The 15,318-nt window shown below is 47.0% G+C and overlaps 1 protein-coding gene across 1 annotated transcript in view; it reads right to left on the bottom strand.

Moving 5' to 3' along the window:
- CLMP (CXADR like membrane protein) overlaps window positions 1–13,305 on the bottom strand; it is a 129,367-nt gene extending 116,062 nt beyond the window's left edge. The window contains exon 1 of the mRNA XM_010597937.3: window positions 12,946–13,305. Within this exon, the coding sequence (XP_010596239.1) occupies window positions 12,946–12,976 (31 nt within the window). The 5' untranslated portion in view covers window positions 12,977–13,305. The remainder of the gene's footprint in view (window positions 1–12,945) is intronic.
- Window positions 13,306–15,318: the final 2,013 nt, after the last annotated feature.

The raw sequence follows: 15,318 nt of genomic DNA, 5'->3' as shown, positions 1-15,318 counted from the left end.
TTTGTTGTTGTTGTAAATACGTCTATCACACAACTTTTGCCAAGTCAGCTTTTGACAGGTATACAACTTATTGACAGCACTTACAATAATTGACTGTGCAACCCTACCCTTAATCAATGTGATTTTTCCATTACCGTAAACCGAAACTCAATACTCCATAAGCAATAACCCCCCCTCTCCCCTCCCTCCTGCCCCTGGTAACCACTAAGAAACTTTGGCCTCTGCACATTTGCCTGTTCTCCTCTTTCTATGTAAGCGAGGTCTTACAACATTTGTCCTTTTGTGATTGACTTATTTCACTCAGCTTAATGTCTTTAAAGTCCATCCATATTGTAGCATGTATCAAGACTTCATTTCTATCATAGTAAAGATGAATGTTTGTGCACAAATAGAAGAAATTAAAGACAATGCAGACAGACTGTGATAAATGTAACCAATGCCAACGAACAATTTATGTCAAAATTTGTAAAAAAAAAAAAAAATTCATTGAGCGATATACAATTTTGCAACGACAGTAATAACAACTAAAAAAATGTTTGGTTACATAGATACATAGGTATGCATAAATATGTACAGGAAGGCATAGACGAATATATGGGTATGCATATATAGATATAACTGTAGGCATATGAATATACATGTTTATGTGTGCTGCATATATTTTCAAATATAAAATACAGCACATGGGGGCACAGTTGCAGGTACTTCCTAGATACAACCAAACACCTCATGGGATTGGTCTACTGGTTTTGAGGGCTCAAGACCAGTCAATTGGCACAATATAGTCGATGAAGACAATGTTCTACATCCTAGTTTGGTAAGTAGTGCCTGGAGTCTTAAAAGCTGGCAAATGGCCTTGAAGCTATTGGTGTCTACTTGTTCGGAGCAAAAGAGAAAGAAGGAAACCAAAGACTCAATGAAGAAACTAGTCTACAGAACCAACAGTCTACACAAACAACCACGTCACCTACCTTGAGACCAGAAGAACTAGATGGTGCCTGATTACCACTACTGATCATTCCAACCAGGGACTCAATAGATGGCCCTGGACAGAATGAGAGAAAAATATAAAACAAAACTCAAATTTCTAAAAAAAAAAGGCCAGACTTACTGGACCAGTAGAGACTAGACAAAACCTTGAGACTATCACCCTGAGATACTCTTTCAACTTGAAACTCAAACCATTCCTGGAGGTCACCTTTCCACCAAATGACAGATTGGCCCACAAAATAAATAATATCACCTGTGAATACTACATTCCTCAAAATAATCGTCTAGATGAAGTCACATGATAAACATTTACCCTAGACAAGAATTACCGTAGATGAGAAGGAAAGGCAGGACAGAAAAGCTAGATTAACAGAAGCAGAACAACCAAACTGGAAATAACGAGAATGCTGGTAGATTGTGAAGAATATAACCAATGTTACTGAACAATGTGTACAGAAGTTGTTAAATGAGAACCTAACTTACTATGTAAGCTTTCACCAAAAATACAATAAACTATTTTTTAAAAAGACTTCATTTCTCCTACTGGCTGCGTGGTGTTTCACTGTATGTATGTACCACATTTTGTTTATCCTTTCATCTGTTGATGGGTCTTTCTGGTCATTTTGATGATAAAGAATTCCCCATTAAAATCATATACCCTAGGGAGAGGTTCCATCTTTACTTTTATAAGCTTATGCTTTATATTCATTTCTTTGCTCATTCATAAGTTTGCTCGTATGTTGACTCGTTTGCTCATTTCCCAAGTATCTAACATGTGCCACCCACTGGGCTTGGTATTAGATGATAAGATATTGTTTCCTGCTTGCAATCACACAGAAAAGAGAACACCTTTGTTGTTGTTGTTGACAGGTGTTGTCAATTCTGACTCATAGCGACCCTACAGCACAGAGAGAACCCTTCACAATAATATAATGTGACATAAACTATTCTAGGAATCCCTGGGTGGCACAGACATTTAAGTGCTCAGCTACTAATGGAACGGTTGGTGGTTTGAATCCACCTGGGGCTCCTGGGAAAAAGTCCTGTAATCTGCTTCTGAAAGATCACAGCCATTGAAAACCCTATGGAGAACAGTTCTACTATGAAACACACGGAGTTGCCTTGAGTCAGAATCAACTGGATGGCAAATGATCAAGTGATTCTAAAGGTATGAACTAAGTGCTATGACAGTACAGATAGCGGAGCAGTGCTCTCTGCCTGGGAGAGTCGGGGAAACCTTCCCAGAGGCTGTGATCTGGGAGCCGGGGGTCTTGAAGGAGGGTTGGAATTAGACAGGGAAGAAGTGGTGAGAAGGCATCTTGGGCAAGATCAGACAGATAAATGATATGGAGGTGATAAAGAACAAGGTGTGAGGCCTGAGGGCAGACTAGGATACAAAGCACCAACATCAGCTTAGGGGCAGTCGAGAGCAAAGCCCTTCAGGGATGAGTCCCAAGCAGAGGTTTTTTTGGGGGAAGGGATTTGGAGAGGTGGAAAACTGGAACAGAAGGAAAAGAGGCAACACACAAACAATGAGCTTTACATAGTTCACTCTTCTCTCTCATTAAATGTCAGATGTGAGAGCAGGATATGTCGAGCCTAGAGCAATAGATAGATTGAGCAAGAGAAGGTCAGGCTAAGGTGGCAAGTGTGTGGAGGACTGTCACCTGGATGCCTCAGGGCTTGGGAGGCTGCAGGACTCTGGGAACAGGTGTGAGAGGCAGTGGAGCAGAGACTGCGCTGTGGAGAGGCGGCCTCCTTTCCAGCCTCCCCTCCTTCGCTGGGGACGAGGTAAGGCCGAATCTGCTGCAGCTCACAATTGGTTGGAGCAGGTGGGGATGGAACTTCTCCAGAGGAAAGCAGATGGAGACCAGGCCGCCTCTGAAAATGCAGAATCCCTCCTCCTGGCTCAAGGACTCCTTCTGAGCAGGAGCTCTAGGTCTGCAGAAATCTGGGGCACTCAGGTTAGCCCTCTTTAATCACACTCTTGGCTGTTTGGGTCAGTGGAAAAAAACAGACATTTCTCTTCTCACCTTGAGGTTTTCCTTTCCTCCCAAATTTAAAAAGGAAATGTAATTCAACACATTTCAAATCTGGGTGTTGGGCTCACTGGAGTCTAACCTTGGTCAGGACAAATGACTGCCTGGAAAGTAGAGAAGGTAGAAACTTGCACCTTCTCCTCTTTGTTAAGCCAAACCCTCAAAGACCACGTGGCCCTGGGTCCCGAGTGGCTCCTGCTGTGTGTCACTGCACGGATGTCATCAGTGATGCCTTTTCACTTCAGTCCTTGAATCAGTGCTGAAGCCAAATCTCCCTTTTTGTTATAGCCAACCTGTACTGCCAGGGACAGAGAGCACCTTCCCTCTTCGGGGAATAATACCTATCTCACAGGTTGTTGTGAAGATACAAAAAATTACTTGTATGAAAGTCCCTAGCACAATGCCTGGCACATAGAAGGTGCTCAGTAAGGCACTGACTGCTTGATGCTAAGAGCAGAAAGAAACCAACCAGTCATTTGCCCTGGCTGGCGTAGCCCAAGTTGGCACAGGCATTTAGAGCAGGTAGTAGGGAGGACAGAGTCCCTGTGTGGTGCAAATGATTAATATCCTGGGCTGCTAACTGCAAGGATGGAGGTTAGAATCCACCCAGGAGCACCTCAGAAGAAAAGGCCTGGCAATTTACTTTTGAAAAATCAGCCACTGGAGATCCTATGGAGCACAGTTCTACTCTGATATAAATGGGGTGGCCATGAGTCAGAATCAACTTGACAGCAACTGTTTATTAGAGGGAACAGAGCCTGGGAAAAGAAGGCTTATACCCGCAGTTGGTATGCTAAGCAGCATAAGAAAGGACACCTCTTGGCCAGGGCTAAACAGCGTAGAAAGTTACTCCCCCAGAGCAGTTGCAGGCAGTTGGGGCACAGATGGGGGTCTACGAGCCTCTTGGGGTTCTGGAACAGAGCCAGACTACCAGAAGGACATCTGGGAACTAGTCTTCAGGGTAGAGGAGCAGCAGTGGCCGAAGCCCTGAAGGCTGGCCCTGACGGCCTGGTGCCAGCTGACTTCAAGCAGACCCCCCAAATATCCACGGGCTGACCCTCTCCCAGCAGGGGCAGTCCAGATAATCACAACAGCCATTTATGAACTGCTTAATACATACCAAGCAGGGTGCTACAATTCTTTACATGCGTTACCTCATTTAGTTTTCACAACAGACCGATGACATTGTTAGCAGTCCCAACGACAGATGAGAAAACTAAGGTTAGGGAGGTGAAATAACTTACCCCAGGTCACGTGATTATTAAGTGGCCAAGCTAGGTTTCAAGCCAGGGCCTCGGGACACCAGAGGCCAGGCTTTCGCAGCGGTTGCCACGCTGCTGGGCCACAAGGAAGCCTTACACACTTCCCCCACTCTTCCCTTGAAGAGTGATTGGAAATAATTGGAACTGTCACTGGAAGTAATGAGAAGTGACAGAGGCTGGGTTGGAAGGCCTCTTCCTCCAAGTCTGAATCGTCCCCACAAACCCAAGACTAAATTTAAACAATGAAGTCACAAAGCGATTTCCCTCTCAGGGATGTGAGTTTTCCCTTTTTTCCTCACAAAAAGAAGTAAGGACATGTCAGGGACCGAGTCTCTGTTCAATACAATGGATTTCTTCTGGAACAGAAAATTCCTTCTCGACTTGATCCTATTTGCTTTCGCTGTAGACGAATGCTATTAAAACCGTGAGTGAACAGACTGCCATTCTTAATCAGGAGATTCAAATTCACTGATACAGATATATAGAGATATAAACCAAACCCACAGCCGTGGAGTCGATTCCAACTCATAGAGACCTCATACGGTTTCTAAGGCTGTAAATCTTTGCAGAAGCAGAATGCCACACCTTTCTCCTGAGAAGCCACTGGTGGTTTCGAACCGCTGATCTTTCGGTTGGCAGTTGAGTGCTTTAACCACTGCGCAACCAGGGCTCCTTATATATAGGTATAGATACGTCAGGAGGTATGAGTAATAAAGGCAGCTGTGTGGCTGGCATGTTACGATGAAGAACGCGCCATAACTTTCACTAGGCAAGGACATCAGGAAGCTCAATTCCTTCATGAAGCACCTGGTTGAATGCCAAGGACACACACCATCTAAGCAATCCCTTCTGATGATGATGGGGCCATCCATCAACCAACTGGCTGTTTACTTGGCACCCACCTCACTAATGTGCAAATGCTGTGAGGGATGGAAGAATATCAGACACAGTCTCCAAAGATCCACGTTACACGTAATACCCTAACTCTACTAGACAGTGCATAATTCAGTTGCTTCCTCTTTGGGGCTCCCAGAAACCTTGGTATTCTCTTCAATGATACTACCTTCATATCTGTAACTTCTTGTTTATGAACATGTCTGCCCCGCTAGGCTGTGAGCTCTTTGACGGTAGGGACTGTATCTTTTGTATTACTGGAGCCTCAGAGCCTAACACAGGGCCTGGACTATAGAAGGTGCTCAGTTATTGTCATGGATTGAATTGTGTCCCCCCAAAATAGGTGTTGTAAATCATAACCTCTGCCTGTGGTTTTGTTAAAATGAGGCAGGACTCAGTTCTATCAATGAGTATTGTTGTTGTTGCGTGCCGTTGAGTAGATTCTGACTCATTGCGACCCTATAGGTCAGAGTAGAACTGCCCCATAGAGTTTCCAAGGAGTGTCTGGTGGATTTGAACTCCCGACCTTTTGATTAGCAGCTGTAGCTCTTGACCGTTGCGCCACCAGGGTTTCCCAATGAGGATTAGGTTATGTTTATTACGTTAATGAGGCAGGATTAGGTGTATGTTGAGTCGGTCTCTTTTGAGATCTAAAACAGATTAAACAAGCAAGCAAGAGGAGCAGAGATGGAGGAAGAGAGATGCCAAGGGCATGAAGATTGCCCAAGAAGCTCAGAGACAAGGACTTTCCTTCAGAGCCAACAAAGAAAGCCTTCCCTTAGAGCTGGCACCCTGAATTCATACTTCCAGCTTCCTAAACTGTGAGAAAATAAATTTGTTTGTTAAAGCCATCCACTTGTGGTATTTCTGTTATAATTAAGACAGTTATTGTTTTGTGAGAGAGTGAGCGAGTGAGTGAGTAAAGAGCAAAATGTTACATCATAGATCTGAGTGCTAAAGAAGATTCTAGAAGGGAGCTCAATGAGCTGCTGCTGCTGTCATCGTGAAATAAAATGAACTCAGAGGAGCTGCGTCACACCAGGAGTTCAGTTGTTTTAGTTCAGCTTTTTCAACCTCTGCTGTTTCCTGTTTCTATGCTGTTCTACCTCTTTCCCTTCTTCTTCCTCCTCCACTTGCTTCTCCTGTCACCTTCCGTGATTCAAATTCTTCAGATCCCCTCTGCTGCGTCTCTTCAGAAAAACATCCAATACTCTACCCTTACTGGGGAGCTAGTCTGAGATAGTTGCTCCTTCTCTCTTCTCGTTTGGACACCAAGGAGACAGCTCCCTCCCCTGCCTCCGACTGGAACAAAGCAGCATTCTGTCTTATCATCACTAGACTTTGGCAGAGGCCGCACACACAAAGTGATCTGACTGACTGTGGCTAACAAAATAAAAGTTGTTGGATTTCAGCATTCTTCCCATTTTGGTCTATGTGGTGCCAAAGGCAATAAACTTATTTTTCCAGTATCCAGGCAGTTAGGAAGCTCAGATAATCAGAATTTTTTCTTCTTTTGGAACAGTCTACATTCTTTTTTGGGACAACAAATAAGTCAGAAATGCTGAAAACAGGAGTTTAACTTGAAAAAGCCACATGTTAGGCAAGTCATACCCAATCCACACACCTTCACCAACCGCGCCTCAGGGTCACGTGCCAACGAGGGATGCTCCTGTGTCTGTCTCCAAGGTAGGGCAAGGGTCCCACGACAATGACTTTAAGTACTACACGTCTTCTGATAAATTAGAAGGAACTAGTAACTCACGGACAATAATACAGTAATCCTGGGCTATAAACAATAGCTCTGGGGGTTGGCGTCTTGGCTCAGCTATTTACTAACAGGGTAATCCTGAGAAGCTCACTTTATACCTCTGAGCCTCAGTTTATTTATCTGTAAAATGGAGTAATAATGTCAGTTATTCTCAAAGAAAGGTTTGAGAATAAGATATGTTAATATGCTTAGTACATTGTTAAACCCTGAACAAATGTTAGTAATTAACTATACTGTCATACTAGTTCTACCCATAAAACCCCCTCTCAGGATAATCATAGGTCAGGTTAGTACTACGAGTGGGTTAATAATGTACAATTCACATTTCAAAACCCAATGACAAGTTCAAATCCATATAAATGATAGTACAAGGAATTTTATTAAGCAGTACACTTAATGTGTGTACTTTATTATATGTAAATTATCCCTTAATTAAAAAGTTAGAAGAAAACACTTATGCTTGCAAATAGTTTCATACATAGGCCCTCTACACTGGAGTCTATCTTAGTCATCTGCGTAGGAGGAGGTCCTTTTGGTGGGTATTTCAGTTACCAAACTTCCCAGGCAGGAGGATCTGGCTGTCTACCCTGATACTACATGGTGTCCCCTGGCTCACAGTGCCACAGTGCAGACGTCACTACTGCTCTCTTCCCATTGGTTACTGGGCCCTTCTGGGCTCATAATTTTATGCTAACAATTGCCATGGTGCACAGCGCCTGAAAGAACCAGCCAAGCTTGGCGATACCCACGTGTTCCTGACCACAACCATATCCAGATCAGCAGGCAAATTCTCAGAATGAAAACAGAGAATGTTAGTGGTGGAGAGGAACTCAGAGACAACTTTAGTCTAATACCTTCATTTTACAAAAGACGAAGCTGAGGATCAGAGTGGGATGTATGACTTGCCCAGGATAATCCAACAACAATAGAAGAAGGAAGCTCGCGGTACCGATGTTCAATCCTGCTCCTTGTATGCACGCCCACATCTTTGAGACTTTGGGTATAAAATTCCTTTTTCCTGAATAAACCAGACATTATACGCGGCATTGCAGAAGTTTCCAGGATCTCCAGTTAGAGTGGCTAAATTGAAATGTTATGACATCCGCCCTATTTTTCAGGCAAATTTCTCAACATAAAAACTGGTGCCAATTATTCAGCATTTAGTTCATTTGACTGAAGCATCTGAAGAGTAACTGTGATCTTGGAGCTTAGCCACATGAGTTGAAAAGGAGGGAAACAGATTTTCTATCTCAAGAATGTGTGATAGGGCAGACCATAGAATTAGGGTTCTAGTCCCCTTCTACTAAGTTAGCTGTGCCAAGTCTCTCTAGTTTTTGGTTTCTTCTCCATTTTAAATGAAGGGGTGGGTTCATTTATCAGGAGATCAAAGAAGCCCCAGAAATTGTAGGCAAAATATGATGTATATGTGTATTTTTCTGGGACTTAATTCATGGCTTTCATCAGATTCTCAGAGGAGTCTGAGACTCAAATTTTAAGAACTACTGATTTAGATAAAGGAGCCCTGGTGGTGCAGCAGTTAAGCACTGGGTTGCTAACTGAAAGGTCAGTGGTTCGAATCTACCAGATGTCCAGGAGAAAGATGTGACAGTCTGCTTCCATAAAGATTACAGCCTTGAAACCCTACTGGGCAGTTCTACTCTGTCCTGTAGGGTCACTATGAGTCGGAATCAACTCAACAGCAACGGGTTTGGGTTTGGTTTGGTTTGCTTTAGACAATCTAGGCTTTTCCCTGGAGCTCTGGTGGTGCGGTGGTTAAGAGCTATGGCAGGTTACGGTTGCTAATCCAAAGGTTGGCAGGCAGTTCGAATTCACCAGCCACTCCTTGGAAAACCTATGGGGCAGTTCTACTCTGTCCCATAGGGTTGCTATGAGTCTGAACTGACTCAATGGCAACAGGTTTTAAGCTTTTCCCTAGTTCTGACTCTACCTTTTAAAAATGTCTGTCTAGTTCATCATCATCAGTTACAATCATGAAATATGTGTACACCGCCCAACTGAGCACAAGACAAAAATAAGAAGAGACAAGATATCAGCCTACAGGGACTTTATCATTATTATTACCATGATCGTTAAGGCGAGAGGAAGGGAGGACATAGAATCCTACCGAGACCTGTCACCGCAATACAGACTGAAGCACTGTGCATTCAAGGCTTCCCCAAACTTATTTTCTGGGGAAGCAACCTCTTTCCACATCCTCCTCCACCTGACAGAGGCTTCAAAAGAGCAATCTTTGGTTAATCTGGTAATAAACATAGAAGTTTGTATAATAAGTACATTATCGGGTCCCTGTCCATGTAATGGTCTACATATAATAAAAAAATAATAATAACTGGTCCTATTTGCACAGTGGACGAGAAAGCACAGAAGCAAGCTGGTTAAAACTGGGCGCTTCACAATTCTGTGGTCGCCCAGTCAAAAGGTCATAATCCTCCAAATCTTTCACCTCTCTTGACCTTGCTGTTGTTAGGTGCTGTCGAGTGGGCCCCTGACTCCTGGAAATGCCATGCACGGTGGGATGGGATGGGATGGGATGGGATGGGATGGGATGGGATGGGATGGGATGGGATGGGATGGGACGGGACGGGATGGGATGGGATGGAATGGAGTGCTGCCTTATCCTGTGCCATCTCCATGATGGGTTGTAAGTAGACAGCCAGGCCTTTCTTCCTAGTCTTAGTTTGGAAGCACTGCTGAAACCAGTTCAGCGTCAAAGCAACACACAAGCCTCCACTGTAAGATGAGTCATAGCTATACATGAGGTGCACTGGCCAGGAATCGAACCCAGGTCTCCTGCAGGGAAGGTGAGAATTCTACCACTGAACCACCAATGCCACCAGCTCTGGCATACAATGGTTCAAATAAGGGCTATATCCAGCTCCCAGAACTGCTGCTTCCCCTATGGGCTCTGAACCAGCAGGGAAGTCAGTTATAGAGGGGTTCCCTTTGTGTTGCTCCCCTCAGATGCCTGTCTCTGGTTCACCCATCTGCTGGTAATTCTCCCCAGCCTTGTCCCTTGTCCCACTTCTTCAGCTCATCTCCCTGTGACTTCTTCCTTGAACAACTTAATCAACTTAACTGGGATGTCATGAGTCTGAGTACGTCTGACAAAGGAACAGATGTGGCAAAAGCTTAATAGTAGGCGTGAATGACGGAAATCCAGCTGTGCACAATTCTAAGTCAGTAGTCCTTTTTTTCTTTTTGACTTGAACTTTTAAGTTCGTAACAATTTTATAAAGACAAAACCAAGAAAGACATCATGTGCGTGATAAAGGCAGAGTATGAACCCAACGAATTATTTCCTCACCAAAGGAATGATTACGCATAGTAGACAGTCAATAAAGAAGGGCCAAATGGATCAATGGCATCTTTTGATTCATGTCTTGGTCAGTTTTTCCTTTCTCAAGAACTAAGAGGATGACTACCATCAATATTTGCATCTTGGCATGGCAGCTGATTTCAACTGACCAGCTGAGCCAAAGTCACTTGTCACTTTCCACTGTGAACTATACCCAACACCAAAAAAACCCAAACCCGTCGCCGTCGAGTCGATTCTGACTCATAGCAACCCTACAGGACAGGGCAGGGCTGTCCCACAGCGTTTCTAAAGAGTGCCTGGTGGATTTGAACTGCTGACTTTTTGGTTAGTAGCTGAGCTCTTAACCACTACACCACCAAGGCTAATACTGGTATATTAGCAGGTGCTCAAAATTTGTGAGTTTCGTTTCCTTTCCCCAGGCTTCTCAGATAGGGCAGGGTCATGCTGAAATCTGTGCTCCACAGAGAGGACTGGTAAGGACTTAGCTACAGAGAAGATCTTTAAGAGTCCTTCTGTAGGGAAGGAAGGCTGTAGAGCACGGTGGTTTAGGGAACACTCTCTGGAGGCTGATAACCTGAGTTCAAATCCCATCTCTGCTAACTGTAGGCTTTTGCCTCTGAACAAGTTACCTGACCTCTTTACACTTTGATTTCTTCATCAGTAAACGGGGAAATAACAGTGGGTAGCCAATAGGGTTGAGGGAAACCCTGGTGGTGTAGTGGTTAAGTGCTACGACTGCCAACCAAGAGGTCGGCAGTTCAGATCCGCCAGGTGCTCCTTGGAAACTCTATGGGGCAGTTCTACCTTGTCCTATAGGGTCGCTATGAGTCTTAACTGGTTGATGTGAAGAATAAATAAGTTAACGAGATAGTACATATAAAGTACTCCACATAATAAACCCTTAATAAATGTTTGCTGTTTTTCATAAGGCAGCTCTGAAGCTTGATTGGAAATCCTGATAGCACAGTGGTTAAGAGCTATGTCTGCTAACCAAAAGGTTAGCAGTTCAAATCCACAAGGTGCTCCTTGGAAACCATATAGGGCAGTTCTACTCTGTCCTATAGGGATCGACTCAACCGCAACGGGTTTGGTTTGGTTTTGGAAGCTTGATTCTACCAAACCTCTGGTGATCGGTAGCTCAGTGGTAGAGGCCAGTAAAGATGACAAAGGTGCCATCTGGACATGCCAAGTATGCACAGGAGCACTACTGAAACACTTGGCCAATATCTAAGAGATTAGAAAATAAAGCCTTCCCCACTCACTCTACTTGAGCAACAGTTTGGGCTAATCCACATCTTTTATTCTTCTAACACAGATACTATTGGCCGGAGGGTGGGTTAAGCTGGGATGAAAGTGACCTGACTGGTATGTAAATTTTCACGTAAAAAAAAAAGAAAGAACCTCTAGCCACTTATTTCAGGGTGACTTTTGAGTGCTTCTTCACTTCTGTTTGGTGGTTCTTCCTGGCTTTTTAGGCTGTCCGAGCTAGGAGGGGTTTAGAAACCATCCGGTTTTCTTATTTTAGAGCTAAGAAGACTGAAGCCTTGGACAGTTGGTGAGTTGTTCACAGTCACCCAGCTAGTCTGTGCAAAGCCAGGACTAGTTCTCAGGTGTTCTGACATCCAAGTGCAGCCTTCACTCCCCCACCCCAGCCAGGATCTTTCATTTTCTTCACTTTGGTTCACTTTTGGTCCTGTCTCCAGGCAGACCCCACGCTGCCCTGGTGCGTCTCAGTGACTTGTCTTCAGCACCCCTCACCCCCACCTCCAGGTGTGAGCTTGGTGAGGAGCCTGAGACACTGGCAGCCTCCCCCCAGTTGGCTCTTGCCCACACACCTCCCTCACATATACTTTCAACCTGTGCCTTAGCTCTCTGAGGCCTCAGGGAACCTGCCTGGGTAACACCTGGAAGGGAGCCCAGGAGGGGTCTTCTCTTTGCTCCAGAGCCTGTTTCAAGGGGCCAAAAAGGCACTTGGTCCATTTCTCTGTTGGTCTCTTCCATTCCACTTTTTTTCTGTCTTCTTCACACCGTCTTTGCTCAGTGTCCCTCAACCTTGCCCTTCTGTTTCACTTTCCCATTCTCCTACTTTCTCTCCTTCCTGACCCTTCCCCTCCCTTCCCTGAGTAATTTTCAGTGTTTTCACCTTCCTGATTCTCTGTGGGCTCTGCCCTTTTCCCTCTCCGCCATCCCTCTCCAACGCTGCCTCTTCCCCATTCCCTTCCCCTTACCCTTCAACACATCTGTTTCTCATCTGAGCCCTCAGAGGCGCCTGCTTGCAACAAAAAAGCTCCCCCCACCCTCAGGAACCTGGCACAAAAATTCCTGGATAAACCATCCCTCCCCCAATTCTCCAGTTTCCCAGATACTCCTGAAACTAAACACCACTGTAAAAAGGACCCTCTACACCCGACCGTTCATGGCCAAACTCAACAGCGCGGAAGCCTGCTCAAGGGCCAGATGTTTGAGGCATTTTCGATGGCCGAGTGGGCGGCTTTTCGCTGCCCAGATGTGCTCCTCCTTTGCCGGGAGGCAGGGACAGAGGACTCACTCCAGGGCTGCGGGGACAACGGTCTGGAATCAGTGTGTGTCTCCGCCCGGACGGAGGGCTGGGTTTACTCCGAGCATCCAAACTCCCGCCGTCCCCCAGGCACTCACCTAGCAGCAGCAGCAGGAGAAGGACGGTCATCCCGATTCCTGGACGCGGGCACCTCCCGGCTCAGCCGCTCCCTGGCTCCGGGGCGGCCGGGTGCAGCGGACGAACCTTCGGCGAGCTGGGCGCGGCGCCTCGGGGTGCGCGCCGGGGGGCAGCAGCCATGTGCCGGCGCGGAGCTGCCCCGCACCCCCAGGCCCCGCGCTCCTCGCCCCGGCCCCGGAGCTCCCCTGCGCCAAGGGGCTTCCCGCGCTCGGCGCCCGGACGGGAGCAGGGACCAGGGTCAGGGAGGAAAAGGCGAGGCGGAAAGGCGCTCCCGCGTCGTGGAACACTTTTCCCTGTTTGGAAAGAAAAAGGAGTGAAGAAAGAAAGAGAAGGGAAAAAAAAAAAAAAAAAAAGCTAGAGTGAGCTGGAGCCACAGGGTTGCCTCCCACCGGAGCCCCTCCCTCTCGCTCCCTCCCCGGTTCCCGCCTCCCCGGGTTTGGGGTGAGCAGTGGGGCCCAGCGAGCCGCAGAGGTGGGAGGCGGCCCCCGGGCAGGGCTCTACCCGGGCCAGGGCGGGGCCGAGGGGGCTTGGGGACCCTGGAGGGGCGGTCTAGTTGCTAGAAGCGTGGGGTTGAGGTGTGCTAGAGAGAATCGGCCATACTTCTGTCAGGAGCCCGAGATGGATGCGGCCTTGTCAATGCCTCGCCTGGGCGCTCATTGTGTCTGTGTCTCCGCATCTCCGTCACACTCTCTGCTTCCAATTCTATCACAAATCTGTCGTTTCCCTCGCTTCCAGCTGCCTCCGTTTCTCAGAGTCCCCTCGCCTGACTTTTTTCATCTTCCCTCTGTTCTCATCCCTCTTTTCTCCTCTTCCTCCCCCCGCCCCTCGGCTGCTGTCCTCTCCCCTCCCTGTCTGGTTTTGTCCCCAGTGGAACTACCAGACTGACCATTCGGACAGTTAAGCGTCGAAGTGGGCGAGTTAACAGTCAAATAACCGGCTTGGTTGTTACTCCACTGACTTGGCTGCCGGTTTTGGCATCCTCCTTGGCCTCTCGCCCTTGCTCTTCCTCTTTCTGCTGTCAGTGTTTACGGTAGCTCACCCTCAGATCCGGGCAGAGCCGAGCTGAGCTCTCGCCCCGGGAAGGGGGATCCAGACAAACTGCACATGCAGGTTAAGAAGCATGAGAGCAAACTGCTCTGCACGTGGCCCCGGACAAAATGTGCACCACCCCCTTTCAGAGAGAAAAGCAGGCGAAGGGAAAGGAATTCCCTCTGGGCTAGGGCCTGCGCTCTGTGGGTGGCAGGGACCGGACCAAGGAGGCCGGCGGAGCTGGGGCGCTGCAGGTCCTACGGTTCTGGGGCCTGCCATTTGTGGCCCAGCAGCTCAGCAGCAGAGGAGGCTGGAGAAGGAGTGGACAGTGAGGACCCGGCTCAGGTCTCTACAGCCCGAGCTAGTACACGTGTGCCCTGTTGCCCGAAGAAACCCAGCACTCTTCTAGTCCCCAGCCTCTAGGTGTCCCCGGAGCAGCGGCCTGTCCCTCAGCCACACTGAGGCTGAGGATGCAATCCCTCACTTTACTTAAGCCTTACTGGTGCTGATATTGGGGCCCCGGTGGCACAGTCGTTAAGAGCTCAGGCTGCTAAACAAAAGGTCGGAGGTTCAAATCCACCAGTTTCCAACTGCTCCTTGGAAACCCTGTGAGGCAGTTCTACTCTGTCCTATGTAAAATGTAGTCACTGTAAATCAGAATAGGCTCGATTGCAATGGGTGGTGCTGGTATTAGAGCCCTGGTGGAGCAATGGTTAAAGTGATCAACTGCTAACAGAAAGGTCAGCGGTTGGAAACCACCAGAGGCTTTGCAGGAGGAAGCTGTGGCAGTCTGCTTCCTAGAGATTTACAGCCTTGGAAACCCTATGGAGTCGGTATGAGTCAGAATCGACTCCAAGGCAGTGGATTTCTTTTTTTGGTTTTAGTGCCCATGTTGGATAGTGGTTAAGAGCTGGGCCGCTAACCAAAAGGTTGCCAGTTCAAACCCACCAGCTGCTCCTTGGAAACCCTCTGGGGCAGTTCTACTCTGTCCTATAGGGTTACTATGAGTCCGAATCGACTCAACGGCAACAGGTTTTTATTGGGTATTGGGAACCAGGACCAGAACTCTGAGAAATCATTGCTATGGCTATAAGAATAGCCCCTCCAGGGCTGGCAGGCTGCTAGACCACACATTAGCCCATTTTATTCCATTCTTCTCTCCAGGGCTGTTAGACCCCAGGAGCCATAGCCCAGTTGCAAATGGGTCTACAACTCCTGGTGAGCCCATGTGTGTCAGAGTAGAAGTGTGCTCCTTAGGGTTTTCGTGGTGAATTTTTCTGAAGTAGATCACCAAGAGTTTCTTC

The sequence above is a fragment of the Loxodonta africana genome, chromosome 15 (genome assembly GCF_030014295.1).
Source record: "Loxodonta africana isolate mLoxAfr1 chromosome 15, mLoxAfr1.hap2, whole genome shotgun sequence".
Lineage (NCBI taxonomy): Eukaryota > Metazoa > Chordata > Mammalia > Proboscidea > Elephantidae > Loxodonta > Loxodonta africana.
Note: the sequence above shows the minus strand (reverse complement) of the source record. Positions and strands in the feature narration are given on the sequence as shown.